Raw genomic sequence first — 27,186 nt, 5'->3', positions numbered from 1 at the left:
TTGTAGCAATACGATATGAAAAGTCAAAATATTTTAGGAATAATGTACTATATTGCATGATTAAATTGAATTAATTAAATTACAATAAATTACATTCAATTCATTTAGAAAATCCAACTATTCCACAAAAAAAATCCAACCTTTCATTCTTCACATGAATTTAACATTAAAAACAGTACTGAAGGTTGAAGTGGGCTCCGACTTGGTTAACTGCCTGATTTATGAGAATAATAAAACAAATGTGGGCAAAGTTATAACATTGTTCCTTTTGTGTGTATTTGTAACTTTTAAATTCATCCTAGCTCCCTTCCTTTTGTCCTAGAAGAGAATTAAATTATTTAAATTAAAGAGAATAACCTTAATAATTTACTTTTATTTTTCAACCTCTGCTTCCTCTTTAATATCCAGAGCTGCAGTGTTGAGCAGCATTGCTGTCATCGTTATCACTTTGAGGATCAAAGAGCACCCCTTGATTGGTGAATGTCCCTGAAGCAAAGCTAAATATAATTAAATAATATTTAATTATATAGATAATTAACTAGGAGAAAAATCTTTGGTTAGGTAAATGACAGGTATTTTTAACACTGCATTAAAAGCTGTAGGCCATAATGAGGTTACACATCAGCGAATGACTGACATTTCAGCTCTTAATGAACAGACAGCGACTTAAGTAGCACTTAAGAGCATTCATGTGAAGTGCATTTTAGGGAAACGTAAAAAAGGAACAAACGTTTGTAACTTTGCACATAAAAACCCTTTTAAGTGTTTCCATTGGGAAATGCCACCTGATCGCTGCGTTACGCTGCAGCTAAATGGAGGGCTTTTATTTTGCGTACATTCCCTTTCAGTTCCACTTCTGTTCATCACTACAGAAGCTGTTTGCCGAAATTCATGTTACACCAAATTTAAAATTACCTTTTTACTTCAAAATTAAAACAATATTTTTGCTCCACAAATCATAAAACTTTAATGTGTCCACAAATATGTTAATACCAAAGAAACACAGTAACATTTGCTATTCAGCATATATGACAGATTTAATATTACAGATTACAGATAATAACCTGAAAAATGTTTGGGCTGATTAAATCTTACATGTTTTTCTCACAGTATTTAAATTAAATGACAAAGTTAAGAAAATTGATTAGATTTTTTGCAATCATCATGAAAGTGAAGGTCGAGACATTTGCCAAGTATGGTAACCCATACTCGGAATTGGTGCTCTGCATTTAGGCCATCCAAGTGCACACACACAGCAGTGAGAAGTGAACACACCCCCGGAGCAGTGGGCAGCTTTTTATCCAGCTCCTGGGGAGCAACTGGGGGTTCAGTGCCTTGCTCAAGGGCACTTCAGCCATGGGTATTAAGGGTGGAAGAGAGCGCTGTTCATTCACTCCCCACCCACCTACAACTCCTGCCAGCACCAAGACTCGAACCTGTGACTTTCGGGTTACAAGTCCAACTCTCTAACCATTAGGCCACAGCTGCCCCATTTTTTTTTTTTTTTTTTTGAAAATGCTCTACATTTCAATATTTTGGATTACAACTATTAAAAGCATTAAAATGGTAATAAATCAAACTAGTTTAAATAGTTTGATTAAAATATATATAATTTTTTTAGACATTTTTTTAAACATTCTTCATTAAAATATTTCCATCACAACATGTACATCATTGAACATTGATCATCATTACACAAACATGTCACAGGGACATCTGGGGCTACACACAGAAGTGTTTTTGTTGTTTAATTTTTTTTTTTTCAACCAAACAATCGGTGAGAGCAATGGTACACCTGCCCTGAAAAAAGTTGTCTCTAGACACATTTTTAAACATTCTAAAACATAAAAAAGCAACACTATGGTCAAAGAGATCCATCTAGTGTGTTTACGTAGGAATGTAACTGAAAAACAGCAGAACCAAAAACACTTTCAGTGTGAACGATGGCCAGTATCATGATCAGTAGCATGTTTTTTACTGACTGATGAACCGTGTCAAATATTTCAGTGCAAATCGATTCACCGCTTTGAAAACTTGTTTGGATAATTCACTAAAATGAAAGGAAATCAAGAAAAGAAAAAAAATCAACCCAATGGAATGATTCATTTCTGATTGAATGGCATCGTCCGTTTAGTCGACAGATGTATGTTATACACATAATATTACTGAAATGGTTACAGGGAAAAAGGGTTTCAGATACAGCTGTGCAGCTGCAGGTGCCACTGACATGTCACATTCTGTCATGTTCCTTTAACACTTTAAAGACATTGGTTTGCTTAAAGCTGTGACTCCATGTATCCCCCTACAGGTTCGGAGGGGTCCGCGCACAGTTCAGAGTGAAACAAAGTATGTAGAGTTACTAGTGGTCAATGATTACGAATTGGTAAGATCTCCTGATTACTATTTACTTATTACTTACTCTTTTCTGTATTTTTTGTAATATATTTCTTGATGTTTCTCTTTGTAGTTTGTACAGATGCGAAGATCGGCCCCTCAGACGAGAAACTTTGCCAAAGCTGTAGTGAACATGGCTGATGCAGTACGTCCTGAAGTTTGACAGACACGAAGCACTCTTTAAGTACTGTAGCAATTTTTATACTTAACAAAACATCCTATTAAATTCCAGATTTACAAGGAGCAGCTGAACACTAGAATCGTGCTTGTTGCCATGGAGACATGGTCAACTCAGAACATGGTTTCTGTTGGCGATGATCCTTTGGTGACCCTGCGTGACTTTATGAAATACAGGAAGGAGAATATCAAAGAGAAGAGTGATGCAGCTCACCTGCTTTCGTATGTTATGTTTCCTGTTATGTTTACTGGCTCAGTCACTGCATTATAGACATGCAGTGTAAATATATTGAATGGAAATATCAATTTAAAATAATTAACTCAGTGTTCTAACCAGACACAACACGATAAGATTCCAGCGACAAGCAATTTTTCTGTCCACAACTAGACACAACACAACAAAATCAATCAAGTATCTTAGCCAATCGGAAGAGCGGGTGGGCAGGCTTTCTCTGCAAGCACACTGAACTCCAACAAAATGGATAAATACATATCTAATTCATAAACATTATACCATTTTAACATCATTAAAATACACACTGAGTAACTGATAAAATCTTTGTCATGGAATACATTTTGTTTACATTGCTTTCATAGTTGCTAGATTCCATTGTCGTTTTAGTATGGCTATAAAAAAGTTGCATCAAGTGATATTCAGACTCACATTAGACACTTCACATTAAATAAAGACCATAATCAGTGCCTGAGAGTATAACTGTTGAAGTTTGTATGCTGTTGCTCCAGCTGCGACCTCAGATTAAGATGGAAGAGATACCTTATATTGCACGTTGCGGTGCTGTGTCACGTCTGGTTAGGACACGGTGTTGAGCCCCATGAAATTGAGTTGAAATTTAGTTCATGTTTGTTAGCACTGAGGTCATATATATAGTAGTGTACCTCATAAAGTATTTAAAACCTTTCTCGTCCTGGGAAATGGACAAAAATATTAATTGAATCAGTTTTTGTCCAATAAAATGTTCTTCTATATCATTGCCCCTAAAAACTCTTGTTTCAATTGGAAAAGCATCAATGGAGGAAAGAACATTATCAAACCATTTCATGGGGCCTTATGCAACGTATTTGCATCACACCAGTGGAACTGCAATTTTATATTAATTAACCAACTCTGTAAGAATTTTAAAACCTGAAAATATTCTGGGTATTACTTTGCCCGTAGGGGACGCACATTTCAGAGCAGAAGCAGTGGCACTGCCTACATCGAGGGCATCTGCACACCAACACGAGGAGGAGGAGTCAATGAGGTGAGAGCTAGGTGCCTAAAGCTCAGCTGCCAAATAGCAAAAAGCAACAAACAATGAGTCATCACCATTTTGCCCTTGAGTCACTTTGTGAACGTGAATTTACCTTATTTTCTTATTACAAATTACTGGTGTTCCGAAGAAAAAAAATATTGTCTTCATAATTTAAATCAAATAACTTCTAAGTAAGCATCAAGGTCTGTTAATTTTCAACAAACAAGTAGAGTAGTATTTCAGAATGGAGCAAGTTCTGCAACTGACTAAATATGGTTCCATTCTGGTAATGAACAGCCACTTTTCTTTTTGTTTTAAATGTCAAATCATTAACTTTCTCCCATCCCAGCTTAATTTGCAGAGCCAATTATAATTCATCCATTAGACAGATGATTTCCCCAAGTAATGCATTCACTGTTCAAAACTGGCTCAAGCAGTGGTGTCATTTGGGGTGGAACTACAGTGTCCTCCAAATGCTTAAGGTTTCAGAGTGGGGTTATCCACTAATATCCACATAAATCCTTATCAGTTTCTTTTTGATTACATGAAAATGGCAATATACAGTACATAACAGTTGGACATACACAATGCACCTTTGGCAGCTGTATTGACTGATTAATGGATTAAACTTGGTCCAAGTTTCGTTTTAGAAGATTATTGGGTCAGCACTGCTTTATAGCTTTAGTGAATGATTAAGGTTAGTACACCACAGACCAATTAGAACCCTGTTTATAAATACTTTATATATTTTCATATCTTGTTTTCACAATGCAAAGTCATCACAAAATAATGACTTATGCTGATGTTGTTTAAACCTCACTTTAACTAGGTTGTTTCCAAACTTTTGGAAGGCACCATATGTGCATATTTATTTTACAAATCTGCTAGCTGCTGCTAGAGGTACAGTAATTACACACTTCACCTATAACCTCAGGTTTCACCAGGGGGATTATTTCTATAATACGCATGCTTTCTTTAATAAGTCACTTTGCATTATATCATCTGTTTAATGACTACTAACTTACCATCTGTGTGTATATGTCAGTATGGAAACGTGGGACCCATGGCTATAACCTTGTGTCAGAGTTTAGGACAGAACCTTGGAATGATGTGGAATAAAGATCGTGCTACTGCAGGTAGCCTTCTACTCCATAAACCCATTCACAAACTCCACTCTTGATGAAATATATCAAAATAAATAAGGACTGTTGTTTTAATGAATGTGTGTGTGTTGTAGGAGATTGTAAGTGTCCAGATCCGTGGTTAGGATGCATCATGGAGGATACCGGGTGAGTCAAGTTTTTGGGTCTTTGTGTAGGTGCATTTTTATTTCAGCACTTATGCTTAAACATGTACTATGCTAAGTACATAGCTGTGTCAGAAATATTTGGCAAGTGCATTGCAAGCATGAGGCCCCATTGTACATGATGTGCTTGATGTGCATTCTTGCTAGGGTTGCGCAAAATTCAGAACTGAGGAAATGAATTGAACTGACCGTACCCCACAGGATGACTGGAAGAAAAATGTATTGAATTGCAATTCAAAGTAATTCAACACAGTTGATGCATTCTGGAAGTGTTCTTCCATTGTACCCGACTGTACATTCTCCTAAGGTTTTTTCTCCATTCTGTCACTGATGGAGTTTTGGTTCCTTGCCGCTGTCGCCTCTGGCTTGCTTAGTTAGGGACACTTAGTATTCAGCGATACCGTCGACTTGATTGCACAGATACTATTTAAACTGAACTGAGCTGGATGATGACATCACTGAATTCAGTGATGAACTGCCTTTAACTGACAATTGAGTGTTTACTGTTGTCATTTTACATTACTGATGCACTGTTTTCCTATTTAATACTGTAAAGTGCTTTGACACAATCTGTATTGTTAAAAGTACTATATAAATAAAGGTGACTTCCACCTTGTCTACTAAAGTTGAATAATTAAATACAATTAAATGAATTATTTTATTCTCTCTGCCTCTAAGACCTATAAAACCTTCAAACTTGCAAACAAGGCTGTCAAGCCTACTAAGTTTAACTTATTTAGTTAAAATAGAACAGTTATGTCAATTACTTTGAATTTAAATTCAATGTAATTCTACTTAAAATTTTTAATTTGAATTGCAATTCTGCATTATATTTTCTACCTTAATTCAAATTTACTTTAAAAGCATTATCAGTTCATTTCTGAATGGCACACAACCTTGCTTCTTGCATTACTGTAACCTCAGTACTCAAGTGGGTGATAGACTTTAAATGTCTTTGCCATGAAACCAGATTGTTACTCTTCAGATTGCTACACATTTGTAAGATTCAGCTTGCTCTGCAAGATTCTAATTGAACTGTTGCTTCATTGTGGAGAGTATTTTTCAAGTCATTTTCAAGTCTTAATGTCTACAAAATAATTTGTTTCTGTAGCACAACTGGTGGAGCATACAGTATATTACCAATACTAAAGTCATAGATTTGATTCTTAGGATGCCTCATAATGTATACGTTATATAGTTGTTTTGGATAAAAGTGTCTATCAAATGTAAATTATATTTTGCTGTTTCTTATCAATTCGTTTTACACACTTTCCATGTAAGGGTAACTGAACACTGTGAACTGTGTTATGTGATCCTGACAGATACTATCTACCCAGAAAGTTTTCACGGTGCAGTGTAGAGGAGTACATTCAGTTCCTCCAACAAGGAGGAGGGAGTTGTCTCTTCAATAAACCTAACAAGGTTTGTCTGGAACATCCACTAAAAATGGAAGAAAAAAAAACTATTATCTTATTTTCTTATATTACATATTTGCAACAACACTACAAGCAACAAAGCTGTTTAATCGACTAGGTAGTAGGGTAGTTTTATCAAATTCTATGCTATATTTTGACAGACAATATTCTAGCAAATTCTGTAGTCTTTGTCCTAATCTTTGTGGAAGGACAAGAAGACATTTTACAACAGCAGATGTCATTTTATGGCCTGTTAACTACCCGATATGCTGGGTCCTGGATATCCAACATGCCAGTCACAGTGATGGTGACATAAAAATATTTGCAATCCAATATAACCATTGCCAATTTAATGAAAATCTTAGATTCTTTTTGTTTGCTGGCAAAAGCAAACCCAACGGAGCTTCTTTTAAAGATGGATGAAGCACCCCTGCTTTCCCTTCAGTGGTGTGTCCAGATGTAATTGTGACCCAGAACAAGAGATTTTGGGGTGGATTCCTACACTGTTAAAACAATATGCCCACAGGTCTGGGGGAGGTAGTGGTCTCAGTCAAATTTGTCTTGTTCAACCTAGACGCAATGTTAGGTGGCTAGGCTACAACTAGAATGCTGTAGAATAGTGGAGGTCTCCCTGGGATGTGCAGAAGTCAGACAAATCAGTCTACAGTATATCCTGAAGGCACCAGGGTCAGTAAAATTGCCCTATGGCCTGCCACAGCATCTTGGACACCCTTGCTCTCACAGAATCATGAACCAGTGAAGGAACCTGGTGCCTGCCTAGAGTGTCCACTAACCATCACTCAGTGTATACAGTCTTACAATACACAGGCAAGAGCCAAATCATGGAGTTGCAGATGGATGGGCAGTGTGTCGCAGGTGTGACTGTGTCAGTCTGCATAAATACCCTTTGCCCACAGTAACATTTGTATGACAGTGGGAAAGGAGCTGTCAGATAAACGGGTGGTGTTAGCGAGGTTACAGCCATCTCTATTCCAATACCATAATCAGTGTCCATGAGAGAGATGGACATGCTGCTGCAGACTTACGTTTGTACTAACACATAGCACATAGGCACACAGTGATTGTGCCTTCTGCACATCAGTACACAATGTTCATCTTGTGACAGTTGTGTTTGGAGATCCAGTGACTCGGAGCATTGTAGAGTGTCTTCTATCTCTTTCTCCAGAGATCCTAATTCTGATGCTAATGTAGCAAACGATGAGCTCACGGTCTCTGAAAATGAGACAAATAAAAGATAGATTTTTATGACCGTTAAAGCAAGGTACACTTAGCTTAATACAAAAATAATCAAATACAACACCATATATCAGTTAGATCAGTTTACCTGTGCCACTTATGCTGCTGTGCATACTGGGAAATGGAACCTCGTCCCAACACCACAGACCTCACAATAAATATATGAAACAGTCTTAATGTATTTAACTACTTTTACCATGTAGCTTGAAGTGTAATTTTTTTCTTTAAATGATAGATTTAGGTTACTGTAGCTTGCTCACCACTGCACATTTAATATAAGTATGGGGCATATTTCCTGTCGCTACAGTTGTTGGATCCTCCTGAATGTGGCAATGGTTTTGTGGAACAGGGAGAAGAATGTGACTGTGGCTCCCAAGTGGTGGGTGACAAGATGACCTCACTCAAATTTCCTTTAAAAATCCAATAGCAACCTATCATTCATATCATTCACACCCGTTCACTCAAAAATAAAAGTTCGATCATCATTTACAAACATTTGATGACTTCCATAGTATGGGGGAAAAATACTATGGCTACTAATAATTAAGTATTAATAAATAAGTATTATTACTAATAATTACTAATGATAATGTCAATGGCTAGCGTCAATTGTTTGGTTACCAGCATTCTTCAAAATATCTTCTTTTGTGGTCAACAGAAGGAAAAACTCATATAGGTTTGGAACAAGTTGGGGGTGAGTAAATGATGACAGAATTTTCATTTTCGGTGAACTATCTCTTTAAAGTGTGTAAATATAAGTGAACAGGAAGGTTATTACCATGTGCTGTGATAAGCTAATGGGATGTTTTTTATTGGCTGTGCACTCTTGTAGGATTGCTCTCGTGCTGGGGGTGCATGCTGTAAAAAATGCACGTTGACCCATGATGCAATGTGTAGTAATGGACTCTGTTGTAGCCGATGCAAGGTAAGTGGTGGCAGAATTGTTTATGCAAAAATTTAAATTCATGTTGTGACCAAGAGCTGTCAAGCTCCAAAAAGGATCAAATGACCAAAGAACCATCATAGTGATGGTGTTGGTCCTTTTTGGAGCTTGCCAGTACTTGGTTACTAATCATCATAGAAGATGTCTATAATACAATAGCCTTGCATTAAATATATATATATATATATATATATATATATATATATATATATATATATATATATATATATATATATATATATATATATATATATATATATATATATTTATATATATATATATATATATAAATAATTACAAATTTAAGTTTTTACTAAAAATTCCCCTTCACTGTTGCAAATCTTCTGTGTTTGCATATATTGCAGCATGAAAACGGCATGTTTCTTGTGTCATGCAGTGAATCGCAACACATAAAGTTTGAATATGTAGATGTATGAATGAGATTTGAAAGCTGCGGCAAAGGGGGACAGTTTTCTGTGAATAATGACTAAAAGGAGTAATTTTTTCAAAATATTAAAATTCTGTTAATATCAATTTCACATCCTCATATCGTTCCAAAACTTTGACCTTATATATATATAAGGACTTATGACTAAAAAGATACACCTGAAACACCTAATGTATAAATACACCTAATCAAGGGAATAACCAATGACAAGACAGAACTGAGAACCACCTGACAAGAAAACAAACCTATAGGCAGGGCCGCTGCTGGCCAAATGGGTGCCCTAAGCAGGATTGTATTGTTGTGCCCCTCTTCCTCAAATATGATGATGGAAAAAAAAAAACCTACTATAGGGGTGAAAATAGAACTTTAATCAAATAAAAAAGTAAATGAATAAATTTTATTATTTACAAAATTACAATTTTAGCTCTCGACATTTACCTATGGCTATAACTTTATTATGACTCTAATTTATTTTATAGTCTCAAGCATTCAGAAATCATGCAAAAGGAAATTAAGCAGTTTTACTATGATAAAACCATGGTTTATTTTTGTAAGGGTTGTGATATGCACGTTTTTTGTTGAAGAAATTATAAAGGCTGTGTCATCTATAACAAAAAGGTGGCCAAAAATGAAAGATAAAGTGAATATTTGAATTATGAATGATGTTTGGTCAGTAGCCTAAACAAGGATTTGATCCTCCTTTAAGTGTAGCAGCAGCAATTACATGGCATTTGGCTCCCTTTGCAGGCATTTGTAATAACATGTACATAAATTGTTTATTTTGTATTTGCCTACATTATGTATTTTAACAGTGTTATTATTAACCAATCATTATTGCCTCATTGTTTTTATTTTTTATATAATGCATTTTAAGTCATTTTAAAGGCTATTGATGGCTTAGGTCTGTTTTTATAGCAACAACAACAACAAAAAAAATTACTATTAATATTATATTATATTAATACTTCTTTGTAAATTATTATTTGAAGTAACAAAACCATGGTTAATTTCCAGTTACCATGGCTACAAGAATGATGATTTGTGGTGTTATTGTTAAAACCATGGGTAATTTTCGTAAGGGAACCTGAAAAAAAAAACAAAAAAAAAACAAAAAACAAATGCATAAAATTTACAAACTAGCCTACACCTAAATTAAATGATTTATAAATTATTTTGATATATATTAAAAATGTATAAGGTGTGCATTGTAGCTGACACCTAAATGAACACATTACAATTGTTTTATGACTGCAAGTCTTTCTCCTCAAATGCTATTGAGCTTCAAATTTGCGTTTGAGCCCATGTGAAAAAGTAGCATAATTTACATATGATTTACAGTTTATATAAATAAATATAAAACATTCAATTCAATTGTGCATTATAGCTGACACCTAGATGAACAATTACAGTTGTTTTTATGACTGTAAGTCATTCTCCTCAAATGCTAGTGACGTTAGAAAAGTGTATACCAATATCGCATGTAACTTAAGAGATGGTCCCTAAATTTGCGAATATCGAATGTCCAACGTCAAGCCAACTTTATGCCTGTTTTTTATTTTTTATTTTATTTTTTTTACTTTCTTTAGTTTTCTTTTCTCTGCGCCGGATTGCTGATGTCCTTTACCCGGGCATAGATGTCCATCCATCAATTATGAACATTTAGCCGCAAACATGAGGTGCGAGCAGTGGCGAGCACGGATGGGAAAATGGCGCAGGTTTTTTTTTTTTTTTGAGCAACTGGGATGGTGCTGTGTTATATTAACCAATCAATTTGACAATGATCTGTCCCAATCATAACTAAATTAGAAACTGCCTATAGGTGTGTTCGACTCAAAGAGTCGGAGAGAGCTCTACTTTGAATTGAGTAGCTGAAGGCATTTTGTTCAGCAAATCTTTTCATAAAGTCATCTACATTCAAGACCTTGGTGGGTTTTGACAATGCTGAGAGCAGACTAACTCAGCAATCTACACTCTGCCTTAGGTGACCTTAGCTGTATTTTGATTATCTTCAGAGCTGAAAAACTCTGTTCACATTTGGCACTGATAACTGGTAATATAACAGCTATTTTGTAAAACCTGAACTGTTCAAAGAAACATTCTTCAAAAAAGACTTTGCTGCAATAATGCATCACTGTTTCTTTTAGTGCATCAGTTAGTTCAACAACCTTAGATTGGTCAACAGATTTAGACTTTAGGATCTCAGGCAAAATATTAGTGTCATCTAACACCTTTTGGAAGAGCTCAATACATCCATTTTGGGCCAACATGCTTTTCGCTTCCATGGATTTTTTTTCTTAGCACTTGCAGCACTCAGCACTTCATGCACTTGCAAAATAGCAGGCAATCTATTCATCACATTACAACATGAAATGTCTGCAAGCCTGAAGACTGAACCTCCCTTGATGAACTATCATGCATATTCTGCCCCACTTCAAGTCATTTCCAATGGATGTAAGATCCATACAAGAAACATGAAGTCTTTCCAACAAAGAGAAATTGCCAGCACAGACATCTACTTTGACTAGGTTGTGACATTGTGCACTGCAATGCACATAAAGTGCATGCTTAACTAATTAGTTTATTCTTACTAGGACACCTGAATGAGCTCCCTCAGCTGCCCCATTAGTTATTGTACTCCAAACCATACTTCTCCTCCAAACAGCTGATTATTATCTCAGTTAACCCAACACACTAAAAAAAAATGTTTCAGTCTAAATTTTAATTTTATGTAATTCAATTACATAACAAATTTCCATCCATTTAGATTACATAGTTTTAACAAAAAATAAATCAATAAATTTAATGTGATTCATATGCGTCAGTCATACGTGAATGAAACAGGTAAGATTTATGTAATAGTTCACAGCAAAGTCCCCACACTGCTCAGTGTTCATGTGTTTCCACACTACAGAGTGTTAAAGTAGCATTGAAGCAGTGCTGGAGTTAAGAAGATAATTATGTGATGATTGACCATTAATGATGAACAGCTACTGTTAACAAGCAGAATCACTGAAGAAAAGAGAAACACAAGAACTACGACTGACTTCAGCCACAGACGATGAAATCAACTGAAATAAAAGACATTAAATCTCTCAAGATCTGAATAAACAACTTTTATTGAGTGTTTTTTTTTTGTTGACTAAAATAAACATGTTTTTTTATATATATATAAAAACACAGTTAAAACAATCAGTGTAATATTACCACCAAAAAAAATCAAGGGTCAAGAGCCCAACAAAAGGAAACACAGGTCTCCTTGATGGTGATTTCAAATGAAACAATATAACATCTAAACCTCTGTTGATTCTCAATAAGAGCTTCTCTAGATGTCTGACAGAAATAAAGCCAGTCTGGGTAATAATGAGAAGCTGGTAAAGCTGTTTTAGGAGTTGTTTATTCAGATCTTGAGAGATTTAATGTCTTTTATTTCAGTTGATTTCAGCGTCTGTGGCTGAAGTCAGTTGTAGTTCTTGTGTTTCTCTTTTCTTCAGTGATTCTGCTTGTTAACAGTAGCCGTTCATCATTAATGGTCAATCATCACATAATTATCTTCTTAACTCCAGCACTGCTTCAATGCTACTTTAACACTCCGTAGTGTGAACACTGAGCAGTGTGGGGACTTTGCTGTGAACTATTACATAAAACTTACCTGTTTCATTTACGTATGACTGACGCGTATGAATCACATTAAATTTATTGATTTATTTTATGTTAAAACTATGTAATCTAAATGGATGGAAATTTGTTATGTAATTGAATTACATAAAATTTAAATTTAGACCGAAACATTTCCCTTGAATCACTACATCATGATAAAAATTTGTAAAAAAAAATTGTATAAATGAAACCATTTACTTTCAGATGCACATTTTTTCCAAGAATAAATTAAACAAACAATTCTGAATATGTCCAACTGAAACATATTAATGTCAATGCAACATGTAAATGCAATAAAATAAAGCCATGACCTTAAGGTCATCCCTTGTTAAAGATGCATTTTCCCAAGTCACATTATACTGTACATTTAAACCATCACGTTAATAATGAAAAGGAGAACAAGAAAAAATACAATATAATTTTAGTAATAATAATGTCAATGTGTATGATGTTTATTTCATAATTTTTTATTTGTATTTAGACTTTGAAAAGCCATTGATTACCAACTTGTTTTTGTTGGGTATACGGCCTCAATAATTCATTCACAAATCAGACTCTCCTTAGTTTGGTGACTCCATTATCCAATTTTCAATGGAGATGTGACCTCACTGGAACAGAAGGATAATCAGTAAATAACTTTTTAAATCTCACATTAAAAAATTGTTTAAAAGTTCTCCTATTGTGTTCCACAGAAGAAAGAAAATCCTTAGGCCACCACCACTGCACCGACAGACCTACAGCCACAGTCACCAGATTATAATATTATGTGACTTTTCAGACATTCCAAGACATTCCAAATGCTGATTCTACACGTTCAGTCGGAGAAAACAAGCGCCAACGAAGGCTAACAAATTTTGACAGGGGAAACACACTGATCTGGCAAAACCCGACGAATGTGTTGGAACAGCATAAGGGTGCCTTTTCATTTTCAAAGGGACAAATTCCTAGTCATGAGTCAAACTTTTTTTGTTTTTTTTGGTAATTTAGCATGATTCATTTTGTATACAGTACTTTTGTGTGTATTTTACTTACTGAAAGACAGATTGAACACTAAGATAGAAGTGTGTTTGTGTGTTGCAGTATGAGCAGAGAGGAGTCATCTGCAGGGATGCAGTGAATGGCTGTGATGTGCCAGAGACATGCACTGGCGACTCGAGTAAAGTAATGATACATTTATATAAAATCATCATTTAAATAATTATTATCATAATAAAAATAATAATGTAAGAAATTTACATATGCTTCTTATTCATTTCTCAAACAGTGTCCACATAATGTCCACAAACTGGATGGTTACATGTGCAATTCTGGACTGGTAAAATAATTAGTTTTTCTGTCTAAAATGAACCTTACATGTTTCTTACTAAGCATTGTTACTGTATTTTGTTTACATGATTTACTGTATAACACAAGCAGACTTATCTTGTTAAACTTTCACCATGAACTATGATTTAAATTAAAATGAATTTAAATGTTTTAGTGATTAAAGGGGCACTCGGTAATTTTGGTTTGTTATACTGGCTAATTTGGCTTGGACTTATAGTTAATCAGTGTAAGGATGCAAAAGTGTTCACTGTTTCCCCACTACATCGTCAAAGTTTCATAAACAGGTGTCAGAAAACACCAACTGAATATCATATCATTCTGTTGAGAAACTTATTTTCTATCATTAGAAACTGCAAACAGACCTTAATATTAATACACATGAGCGAAAAGAGTTATTAATCATAATAAGCCACAAAAAAAGGTTGCAATGCGTTACTCACCTGAAGCAGACACAGAAAGACGTGTCTCTCAGACAGCGTGCAATCCCGGAACCCAAATTAACGGGTCAGATACACACAGAATTACAGTATTTCAAAACATCTCTCTTGGTGTGTTTGTATGGTGACATAACATTGTTGGTTTTGTCTTAATTAAACGTTTGGGGAACAGCTGGGGAAAACATCTGATGTGTAACAATATAGGCCTATTAGATCTGTGCATTACAAACAAACAAAGGGATTCACTCACTGCACTTGAGTAAACATTTTTTGTAGGTCTAACAATAATCAGTTTATTTGTTATAAATACAATGAAGATGCAGTGATTATTTTTACATTTGATTATTCAATTTCTGTTTTTCTTAAATTTTGTTGTGTAGTGCCGGATTTACTCCAAATGTTGCACAATAGCCCAAACACATGAATGAGATTATCTACTTAAATTTTATATATTAATTCATATACTAATGCCATTTTCTGCTTTTATTTCTTTTTACTATTAATGTTATACAAAACATTTCAGTGAATGGTTGTTCCCACCATTCATTTCAAAGTTTTTGGACATGCACATAATAATAAATAGACCTGTTTTACATATCTTAAAGAATTTACCCATAATTATGTCATAAATCACTGAGAATCTCAGTTTAGTCAGCATAATTATGGTTCAAATGTGTTTAAGTATAAGATTTTCTTTACATTGGAATTTCACAAAAACATGATTTTCTGAGTCCGAAATTAAGCAAATTTTTAACATGGTCTAACTCAGTCAATATTAAAGATATCAAGGTTATATTTTCACAGAATGTTCTTTACATTATGTAGGATGATTTTATATAGAAAACAAATCACACAAAAAAAAATGAGTGGGTCACATGATTTTTAAAGGTATCTTTCAAAAGTATTAATTGTTAAGATTTTTCAGTGGTGACAAATTACTGTGTGCAACTTTAAATCTTTTTACGTGACTGTTATTTTTTTAAGTCTGGCTGAGTGAGTGTGTTTATATAAAAAGCTGATGTACTCTCTACTGGGTCCCTTAGGGCCGCTGCTATGGGGGCCGCTGTAAAACCAGGGATGCCCAGTGTCAGGCGCTCTGGGGCCATAGTGAGTAGCATCTCTTATATTGTCCAGTATATATTGGAATACTTTTACTACTGTTTTCATTTTATAAAAGAAATGATTATGGTTATATTCTATAAAATCAAATTGTCTTGAATATCTGTAAATAATTAAAAAATGTGTCTCTGAGACAGTAAATACACAACAAACCTATTATCTACAGGTCACTACTCTGTCTGCAGTAACATTAAACTTCTAAGCCCCTCACTAGAATGAAATATTCTGCACATTGCAATTTTTGTGAATTCCCTGGATGAAACTATTAAAAGCTTCACTGTTGTTTGGACAGAATAAAAAAAAAAAATGCTATAAAAATGCTACAAAAACCTTTCCCTGCATGACACCTGACATATTTTCAAGTGGCTTGGTATATTAATATTATATTAATTAATGAAATACTGTATACAGTTATTTGTAAAATATACAGGCACGATATTCTATCCCACAAAACCAGATGGAACCTTCATAATTTATTTTCAAGACAGAACAAATGTTGTTTCGGCCACATTCAGGGCAATCATTAGTGAATACATACAGTCTAATGTCACTACAAGTGTATGTACATATCTCTTGTTTAATTCTATTTATTTGACTGTGTGTGTTGTCAGATGCAGCAGATCGCATGTGTTATGAGAAGCTGAACATTGAGGGCACAGAGCGTGGCAGCTGCGGTCAGGACAGCTCACACAGCTGGATTCAGTGCAATAAACAGTGAGTACTTAAACAACCAGAACTACGTTTTAACCTTTTCAGTGAGATAATTGTTTTGTCCCTTTGTTCTTTTTTTTCCCCTCGTTGTCTGTCTTCCACTGCTATTTCTGTGTGCTTTCACAGGGATGTGTTGTGCGGATTTTTATTATGCACTAATATCACAGCGAAACCACGGTATGGAGACTTAAATGGAGAAATCACTAGTCTCACCATATATCATCAGAACAAGTACCTGGATTGTCGGTAATATGCATACACTTTATTCTTCAGTATAATTCATTTATTTTAAGCATGTTCAGATATTTTTTACTGGAAAACAAGATGCTGGATAAGATGAATTTAGCTCTTTCCCCTCTTTTTACAACATCACACAACACCATTAGCAGCATTTTAAAAAAAAATAAAAAAAATAAAAATAGTTCTTTAGTTAAGGAAAATAATCACATCACATGAGAAAAGGTGGTTATTTCGTATGAATTGGTATAATGTGATTCATATGGAAATGTGGGATTTCCAACTGAAAACATACAGATGAGATTGTACAAATTCAAACAAAAATGGTTACAAATTACCTCAAGAGTGTTGGAAAATAAATATGCTTTGCAGTGTGTGTTTGTGTGTAGCACTGAGCTGTTGTTTGTGTATGTTCAGTGGGGGTCATGCAGTGTTAGAAGACGGCACTGATCTCGGGTACGTGGAGGACGGCACGCCGTGTGGCCCTAATATGATGTGCCTGGACCATCGCTGTCTGCCAGTCACCACCTTCAACCTGTCATCCTGTCCCGGGTCGTCCTCTTCTCACATATGCTCCGATCATGGGGTGAGCTGTTCATCTTACACAAATCTAACATCACAGTCACATACTGTCTGTTTTGGGGATCTCTTATTTTTCTAAACATATAAGTACTTCCTTGATCTTTGAAACACAAATAAAGATATATTTAATATTTTCAAATCCTTTTTTAAATAAGGGTTTTGTTCAAAGCAAGAATAAGCCATTCTCAAAAATTATTAATGAAATATGAACAGATGTTGCTGGTGAAAAATCTGAAAAAGTCTGATGCACGGGCACATGCTAGCAGAAAGGAATTAAGGGATTTAGATAATGGTCGGTTTTGCTGTAAGCAAGAGTGAATAATACTCTGAAACAATAAAGATACAATTGGTTGTCTTAAGTGAAAAATAGCCAGTTGTCAAAGTGTCTGATGTGAGTTTAACATTTTCCAAATTTTATAAACAATCATTTAAGCAACAGTGTTGACTCTGTTCACCCTGTGACATAGATTAATATAACTACGTCTTACCTCTGTATTTCTCACTGAACATTTGACTGTCCAGATAGTTTTGCTATACTGTAGTGTGTGAGCCAAGGTATTTATTTCCAGCTTTAGGTTTATCGAGATATTCTCTGCCTCTCTCTGTCTCAGACATGCAGTAATGAGGTGAAGTGTATCTGTGACGCAGACTACACTGGGAAGGACTGCAGTGTGTATGACCCCATTCCAGACCCCCAGCCTCCAGATGGTCCTGAGAAGTATAAAGGTTCAAAACACATTTAGTCAGGGTGTTCAAGCTTTAGTCGGTCCAGCATCTATTTGCTTGTGTTTAGAATGGAATACTTCAATGGCAATATCAAGAGCTCCATGTGTCTGTTTAACACAAAGTGAACATACAGTGAGAAAATGAGATACAAATGGTGGTACACAGGTGTAATTACATTGTATACATACTGACAATGTTCATATAAATGTTGAAATAAACTGTCACCTCTAAAATAAATACCAACACGAAGAGAATATGCAAACTCCACGCAGAATGCCCCAGGTCTAAAGCTCAAATCTGGGACTCCACTGAACCACCAAGCAATTAGCTTGGTCATATGGTTAGAAATTGTGATCAAACATATGCACAACACGTTTTGAAACAACAAAAACAGCCTCCATAAAAGTGGACCTTTATTATAATTTCCTAATATAAAATATTCATTAACACTCACAGTGCATTAATGTTTTTGATTTTGACAACTTTGGATCTTAAAAATGTGTTAGTAGATATTGAGATTAACATGAACTAAGCATTGTTCATTGTTATTTCATGTTAACTAATGTAGTTATGTAATATGTAACGTAATAACAAATAAAACCATTTTATACATATTACCAAATATGTAATTTAAGTATAACAATAATAACATTTAATACATATAAAATAAATACAAGATCTTGTGTTTCTACTGAAACACAAATTTTCTTCAGTGTTAATTTCTACAGGAGTGGTGCTGTGTGGATTGAAAAGCTTGTAATTATTGTTGTGTGATTTCCTCCAACTGCGTTTTACCTAAAAACTACAATTTACTTGGTTGAGGCTGTTTAATCAGTTTTTAGAGCTTTTATGGTTCCCATATAACAGAGAATGCATGGAAATTAAATGGGTCAAGCAGCTTATCAGTGGGTTTGCAACTGGCGTTTTGTCTCATTTTTGAGTATTTGACTTTTGGTATGTCCCATGCTGTGTGCTCATGTGGAAACCTTTAATTAATTTATGAGGGTGCCATGAAAAATTACTATAATGGTGTCCCTTGGTTTCAAAATGTTTGGGAACCACTGACTTATAAACACATGCAAAATCATCAGTCATTTCTAAGATTCTGATAGGTTAGAAGATCAAATAATTGTATACAATATCCAGATGTGGAGTTCAGTGTTGCCAACTTAGCAATTTTGTTGCTAAATTTAGCAACTTTTCAGACTACCCTAGCAACTTTCAACAAAAAAAGCAACTATCAAAAAACTTATAAATTTTTCTAAATTTTTTTGGCAACTTTTAGCAAATTTTGATAAGTGACTCAAAGGCATGATTTTCTATCCAAATTACACAAAAAGAGGAAACCAAAGAGGCCTAGCAGTACACAAATCACATGAATTGAGTTAGCTGCTATTTGCAATTATTAAATTTAATAATAATAATAATAATTTAATATGATACTCTTTGATAGTAGCTTGTACCTGCGATTGCTGATCATTTAGTACACTGTAAGGAAAATGGAAAAGATACTAGTCATTTTCCAGGACATTATCCATTGTAACCTGAAAAACACAATGCATAATTTAAAATGCAGGTATAAAACAATACAGAAAATCTTTCATATTAACATAGTAGATTTTGCCCTGTTTTTACAGACTTTTCTCAGAGTGTAGCATATAAACTACTTAAAACACTGCTTAAAGCATAATTGTTGAAAATGTGTAGAATTTCTAGTTTACTATCTATAAACTAGTTTTTTTTTTTATTGTAATCATTTAAAAATGTGTAAGTGTTCAATAATTCAATATATTTAAAAATACAGTTTTTTATATTGTAATATTATATTATGCATATTTTACAAAGAAATCTAAATTAACATATATAAAATATTTTTTTTTTTGCTGAGATTTGATAATGTGACAATTTTGCTTTGTGATTACGCAATGACGTCATTGCGAAATGACATCACAACGTCATTTAGCAACTTTTAGCAACAAATCATCCTTCCGTTAGCAACTTTCTCTGAAAATTAGTTGGCAGCACTGGTGGAGTTCTGTTCCACTAAGTGAATGCATATATTGAGAGATATCAGTTGCCTTCATCTGTAAGTGTCAAACCAAATGTTACCACAACATGTGACTGCCTCCTTCTCCAGAGAGTATGAGCCCACTGTTTGTGAAATAAAGCTAAAACCAATTAATTAAATTAAAGGAAACATGAAGAAAGGAAACCAGACTAGACTAAAAAATACACTTCAAAATATTTCCACTTCAAAAAGCACATGACAAAATAAAAGTCACGATTAAAAATATATAACAAGAATGTAACTGAAATACAATGACAAATGCGTGTGTTTTTTGTTTTTTTAATTTTTTTTCTCTGTCTGTCCACAGGTCCGAGTGGTACAAACATCATCATTGGCTCCATAGCGGGAGCGATACTGCTAGCAGCTATAGTATTGGGAGGAACAGGCTGGGGCTTCAAGTAAGACATCCACAATTACTGCAATAAAAAGCTGTTCAAGTAGCTTTCAGTTCTTTTTCAGTTATAAAAGAGCACAACAGTGACTTCCTGCTTTTTCCCATTTTTTTCTGTAAGGGATTTTAATTTATTAATTTATTATTTTTTTTCTTAAAATAAAACCTTCTGATAAAACCTGATTAAATACATGGTCAAGTACAGAAATACATAAAACACTGCTAACAATCTTAAAAACAAAACAGTGTTTATGTATGTCACTCTCAGAATCATGGCAAATGTAGCCTTAAACCATCCAGAATTATTTTTTGTAGGTCCAGTAGAAGGATATCGGAAAGTCCTGTTACAACTCTCTCCACCTGTGTGCTTAATGTTAGTATTTTACATCTGAACAATCATAATTTAAAAATAATAAGCAATTTTCCACCCTCAACCCTGAAAAATAAAACATGGTTTGTTTTGTTTTGTTTTTTTCAGATAGTTTGTTTCAATGTTCTGATTCAGAATAAATAAATAAAAATAAAAGTTTCACCAGGTTTTTATTTTTTTACTTTTTTTTTTGCATCACACAATAATATCACTAATATGTAATGATATTATCCTGACGAATTAAAGTTTGAAAGTCGACTCATCAACACATTCAAAGAGCGTAAGCACATATATTTGATATACATTTTATTAATTTAAATATTAATATTTTATTCATTTCAAACTTTATGTGAGTCTGGACATGAAATACTGATACATGATAAATGACCTGGGACGAGTTATTATCGTTTTATTAGCATATGGCTTTAAAGAAAGGGAAAGTTTTTTTTTTTTCTATGATTGCTTTGCCCTATTATTTATAGGCTGCAGTAAATAATGTCTTGATCTTATTTTTATGGGAAATGCATCACCGTTTCTAATGTGACAATTTCTTTTGCATAATTTAATCTAATTTATTCTCTCTCTGTTTTGTTTCTTACAGAAATATCAGAAGAGGAAGGTATGACCTTGCCCAACAAGACATGATGTGATGTCATACACCCATGTCCACCCAGCACATATTGCACCAGCTGTTTTCACATCTTCGCCTGCCTTTTTAGTTTTTAGTTTTAGTTTTATTTTATTATTATTATTATTATTATTTTATGTTTGCAATACCTCAGTTACAGATACATTTCAATACATCAATCAATACACATCACATTTGTTCCCAAACTCCATTACATAGTTTTAATGCACAATTAAATGGATTACAATACATTAACATTGGCATGTTTGGCTGAGGTATGGTCATTTGTTGTTGTTAGTAACATTATATTAGAAACAAAATTTTGCATGAAAAGACCAGTTTATTTGGTATTATGCTGTTATTATACCAAATAAACATTATAATGAATGCTGTATAATGCAGCATTCATTATAATGCTGTTATTTTGTCAAACACTGTTAATATGCACTAATTGACTATGATTTTATATCAAATATCTTGACATTGTCATTTAATGCATAATAAGGTTTAGGAACATAAAGCGAGAGATCTGAGACCATTCTCCTACAGAATCTCTTCAGATCTTAAATATTCAAAGGTTCACACTAGTGGACTCTGTTCTTCAGCTCTTCCTACAGGTTTTTATGTGGTTTAAGACAGGGAACTGCTGCATCCATGGCAAAACCTTCATTCTGTGAGGAGTGAACCATGTGTGCCTTGGATCATTGTCCATATGGGCATTCCAACCATTGAACTATATTAATATGAATTAATATACTTGAATTTGATTTTTATTAATGAGAATTTCTTGAGGTATTAATAATTGTGATACACATTTTTTTTTGGGGGGGGGGGTGTTAATAAATATTTAATAATTTTTTTTCACATAATTTATTTAAATTTAAAAGCTAGATTTTTGTGAATTCACAGACAGAGAAGAAATGGCAGAAATTTTTCACTGCCTGTTTTGCTCATACTTACCAATATGAGTGTAAAACACAGCTTTTTTTAGTCATTTTACCATCGGTTTTATAAAAATCCAACCCATAAGTGTTTCACTTTCTCTGATTTGAAAGCTGCTCTTCAAGCTTCATTTATGTTGCTAAAAAATTCTTTGAATAATAAATTTGCATAATACATGTAATTATTTGAATGAATTTAAAATAATTGAATTAATTAAAGTTGCAAGTCATTCCTTTTATGCAGCGCATTTACTATTCCAGATCATATTGAACTAATAATTTAGAAAGAAAGAAAGAAAGAGACTGGATGCTGAAATAACATAACTACCAGTTTATTAAGAAATATTGCAAGTTTCATCATTTTTTCTTTCTTTAATAAAACCCTTTTATTGTGAATGTATTTTTAATTTTTGTAATAATTTGGTTTTTCCAGTGTCCTCACTTTCTATCTTGTTAGAAGTATTATATAATCCTTTTACAAAACTACTAAAATAAAACTGATGAAATTATGATATAAAAAGTTCAAAAGATGGATAAATTTTTTTAATTACAACAGTCTAAAATTCCAAAAGTCTATTCATTATTATTATTTTTTTCTAACTGCAGAATAGGAATGACCCCTGCCATTACAATCACATAATTGCTTCAGTTACTTCTTGATTAGAAGTTACTCGTATGGCCTTCATTTTGCAGGCAAATAAAGAATACAAACAATGCACAGTGAGTTGTATTATTTGACATATTGATTCTCCTCCTTTATTTTCCCTCTTTTCTGTCTATTCTTCAGATCTGGAGGGGGATAAAACATGTCATCTGCTCTTCTGTGCTTCTGCACTGTGTTCTTTAAACTTTGAGGGAAACAGAAGAAACTACAGATGTCTTCCACTCTCTCACCAAACTCCTGTGTCACTCTGTTCTGTCTTTCTGACTTCCTGTTACTGCCTGTCACCTGTTGCCTAGAAACACTCCAGTACATCCCATGGTAACATTTTTAAACTGATTTCGATTTTACTGATGTTGGCTATTTGTAATGGGTTTTGGCCCTTTAAACCCAGCACAGAAACTGAACAAAGTCATAATTTACTCAACCTACTCGCCTTGACATGTTTCACTTTTAGATGAATCAAGTCCGAATTTTCAGTTCCTTTTTTATTATTAATTTAATTTACGAATTGTGGTCCTAATCAGAGAGCTTACAAATGAATCAAAACAGTCAATATGCATGACTCTTTTTTTTTTTTATTTTTGATGCTAAAGTATAATACTTTTAGCACTGAGAAACCTAGACTTATTAAGTGCCCCGTGTGTCATGTGGATAGACAGATAGTCTTGTCTTCCCCAAACCGTTTGGAGGAAATATTTATGGATGTCCCAGTGGAAATCCCAAAACAATGTATTCCCTTACAATGGAATGTCTGCTAGCATTCCATGTTTACCCTCATTCTAGTCTAATATCTATAATCATGCTGCTTTTCCTATCATCTGTAATAGTTAAAAAAAACAGGCATAATCCTATGAATGTACTTTTACATAACAAAAAGTAAGGCATTGCTTGTATGAGTCTCTAATGTAGTTATACTTTTCATAAGCACATTGCTGAGTAAAGCAAGGCAAGGTAATTTTAGTAAAAATGTACAGTATTATATAACATTTGTAAATCTTAAGCATAATTGAAACACCGTTTGAATGCACTGAGCTGAGGATAAATATATATATATATATATATATATATATATATATATGGGGTTAAGAATTAAAACAGTTCACATATATATATATATATATACATATGATAGCACTATTTTGCCCTTTGACTGTAGAAATAAATAACAATCAGATATAAGCACAAATACATTTTTGGGGTTAAGAATTAAAACAGTGTACTGACACTGATGTATAGTCGACTGTAATGGGTAAAACCACAATAGTCAAAGTCATATTTCCAAGCATTTTTATGTTACAATAATCTCGTCCACTATTTAGCACATTTTTCTTTATGATCTGCTGGCTCATGTCACAGTGCTATTGGACTTCATACTGACGCATATTAGTGTGGATCAAGATTTTATATCATTTAATCATTTGAAATGATTTTACCTTATTATTTTAATAAACACTATTGCATTTACATTTAATTTGCTTTTAGTTTTGATAATTATTGATACTGATATTTTTATTGAAATTGGCAGTTTTGTTTTTCTATTTTATGAGCGTGCAGTATTTATGTTTCAGGCATTTCCAAATTAGATTTATATTCAGAAATAAGCAAGGGATTTGACTTTTGAGGGGGAAAAGTAGATTTACTGGGTCATTTCTGGTATTCTGTGCTGTGTAAAATAACATTTTGTGTAATCATAAGGAGATGAAAATGATTTTGGTGAAGTTCAGACAAATGAGTTACACCTTATCAGTCCACATTAGACAGTCTACTACCTAAAAGTGATTTTGCAACTATGTCAACTAACTCTCATTAGTGTATTAGTAAACTTTTAGGTTAGGGTTAAGGTTAGTAGAATAAGTTGACATACTTAAGTTACTTATAGTCAACAAGTCTAAAGTGGATTATCAAAACAAAGTGTAACTAATAAACTGAAGCATTCATGAAACAAATGTCTGCACTGTTAGAAACAAATGAACAACAGCTTAAAAGATTTATGATTTTAATGTATGGCCATTGTGTATATCTTTAAAATAAATCAAGATACCTTTGTCCATTTAAAAGCATATCTGGCGCTAAATTATTAAAATGTATATTGTTCAGCATTTTAAGGCAGTAAGGTCATGATCTTTATTGGGGACACAAAATGCACCAAATACCAAGAATGACCCTACTCATAAATCATAATGACTAGAAACAACATATCAGCGCCATGCTGCTTATTGATTCTTGTGCACAGCCAGCAGAAGACAAGACACTCGCTGAATGACTTTGGTGAAGTTCAAGGCACAGAGGCAGCATTTCATTTACACACAGAAAGTCAGACTGGGCCATTTCTACGTCACCATAATGTCAGATGCAAAATTTCAAACTCAAATTGTACATATGGAAATTATATTATTAGACTTTTATATTATCCCTTTAACTAACAAAATCCCATTCTTAAATTTCATTATTCTTCAGGAATGGTGGGAAAACAATAAGTATTAGCAATGGATTTGAAGAAATATGTGATGGTCTGATTGATTCAATTAGAAATTTAATTAAATATATGCAGCATACATAGTATATAAACAACATTTTTAACACCCTCATGAAAGCTAACCTGCAGTCTCTCCTAGATAACTTTAGCTCTTTATTTCCAAGGCGTAATGGAAACCTCTTCATGCTGTTGTATAAATATTTAAACTATACTGAATAAGGTTTAAGAGCTGAGACTAGCCAGAGCATATTTGTAGAAGTCTAATATACCTTTTTATAGAATTACTTACTTTAATTACAACTTTTAACCTTTTCAACTTTTAAAAATGAATAAAAGAACTATAGAAGAGGAATGAGCCAGTAACTGTAATAAAGTGAGTAGTACACAGTGGATACTTAGTTTAACAGTGATCTGAGTTTTGGAAAACTCTTCTGAGATTTAAAATATCTCTATGATCAACAGGAATGTGTGTGCATTTCCAGACAAACAGTACACATGGCCACGTGTTTGCAAATATTGTCTCATCACAATCATTTTAAAAAGTTTCCATGGAACCTTTGCTTTTAATAGAATTAAGTAACGATAAATTAGCAATATTTTTTTTTTCAGTTCAAAATGATGTTTTCTTGTATTTTCTTGTGCCTTCAAAAACTTCAGCATTGTTACATTCACCAATGATCAGCCTGTTCCAATGGTTACTTTCCTGGTAAATGTGCTCATGCATAATGTTATGAATTACAGTACAGCCAAAAATGGGATCTATTAGCAAAATTAAAACTAGAGACTTTGGGCCAAAGGTATTACACCCACACACACACGCACAAGCCCAGAGTATATATACATAGTAAATATATAGAACTCTTTCCTAAAATACATAAATTATGGTCATGTATCCTCTGCTAATGTAAATATAATAGATCTTTTAAAAACATGATCACACATCTACACCAAATATAGAGCATGTGCAAGATTCCAAAGAATGGAACACATACTCACTGGGTGAAATTTATTTTATTTTAATTTTTTTCTTATTGCAGTATGAATGGGACATGTTTTAGTGCAGTTCAACCTACATCATCTCAAGCCCCGTTTTCAGCCAATTGATAGTTTGGTTTGCATGTGTTTCTGGGCCACTGAAACTCTTCTGTTAACAAACCATCGACTTGATAGATGCTGAGAGGAATTATTAAGGACAATCTATTAACAAAGCTGATACTGTATTTTAAATATATTGCCTTCAGTCACATTCCAACATTTCATTCCAGTCACTGTGTATTTCAATCACTGAGTTCCAGTGTTTTAGCAATTTTCTCCTTCGGTGTGAATTTTAAACTGTAGGTTTCTATGTCTAAAGAGTTATGGAAATATTATACTTTGTTGTAATTTTCAGTCTGACTGATAGATTGAATGATATCTGAATAATCAGGTTCAGCTAAAGCTCACTGCAAACAAGAATTTTCCTCAATGATGCAAGACTATCTCATTTCCAGGTGTTTCTAAACATCTCATTAACATCAATTAGCACTGTGGTGGGGGGGGGGGGACATCCCTGAAAAATGTAACAGTAGTTTTCTTCACGACTTGCTTGATGATTTGTTATATTAAAATGAACAGACTGCCTGCAAATCAAAGCTTGTTTTGAAAAAAATTTCTGTCACTG

At 33.7% G+C, this 27,186-nt stretch overlaps 1 protein-coding gene across 2 annotated transcripts in view; it reads left to right on the top strand.

Moving 5' to 3' along the window:
• The window catches only part of adam11 (ADAM metallopeptidase domain 11), a 48,893-nt gene extending 24,785 nt beyond the window's left edge, over positions 1-24,108 (top strand). Inside the window, exons 9-27 of one of the 2 annotated variants that reach the window (XM_042767381.1) lie at positions 2,309-2,383; positions 2,468-2,539; positions 2,627-2,793; positions 3,749-3,833; positions 4,870-4,960; positions 5,062-5,113; positions 6,453-6,552; positions 8,110-8,181; positions 8,635-8,727; positions 13,931-14,011; positions 14,115-14,165; positions 15,657-15,720; positions 16,344-16,446; positions 16,570-16,689; positions 17,098-17,266; positions 17,874-17,988; positions 20,364-20,454; positions 21,419-21,436; positions 23,174-24,108. In XM_042767381.1, the coding sequence (XP_042623315.1) occupies positions 2,309-2,383; positions 2,468-2,539; positions 2,627-2,793; positions 3,749-3,833; positions 4,870-4,960; positions 5,062-5,113; positions 6,453-6,552; positions 8,110-8,181; positions 8,635-8,727; positions 13,931-14,011; positions 14,115-14,165; positions 15,657-15,720; positions 16,344-16,446; positions 16,570-16,689; positions 17,098-17,266; positions 17,874-17,988; positions 20,364-20,454; positions 21,419-21,436; positions 23,174-23,189 (1,635 nt within the window). In that variant the 3' untranslated portion in view covers positions 23,190-24,108. Of the gene's footprint in view, positions 1-2,308; positions 2,384-2,467; positions 2,540-2,626; positions 2,794-3,748; positions 3,834-4,869; positions 4,961-5,061; positions 5,114-6,452; positions 6,553-8,109; positions 8,182-8,634; positions 8,728-13,930; positions 14,012-14,114; positions 14,166-15,656; positions 15,721-16,343; positions 16,447-16,569; positions 16,690-17,097; positions 17,267-17,873; positions 17,989-20,363; positions 20,455-21,418; positions 21,483-23,173 lie in introns of those variants that run through there. The other variant, XM_042767380.1, reaches the window with a different exon arrangement.
• Positions 24,109-27,186: the final 3,078 nt, after the last annotated feature.

This window comes from Cyprinus carpio, chromosome A12, assembly GCF_018340385.1.
Source record: "Cyprinus carpio isolate SPL01 chromosome A12, ASM1834038v1, whole genome shotgun sequence".
Classification (NCBI taxonomy): Eukaryota; Metazoa; Chordata; class Actinopteri; order Cypriniformes; family Cyprinidae; genus Cyprinus; species Cyprinus carpio.
The sequence above is the reverse complement of the archived record's forward strand: the minus strand, read 5'-3'. Positions and strand labels throughout refer to the sequence as shown.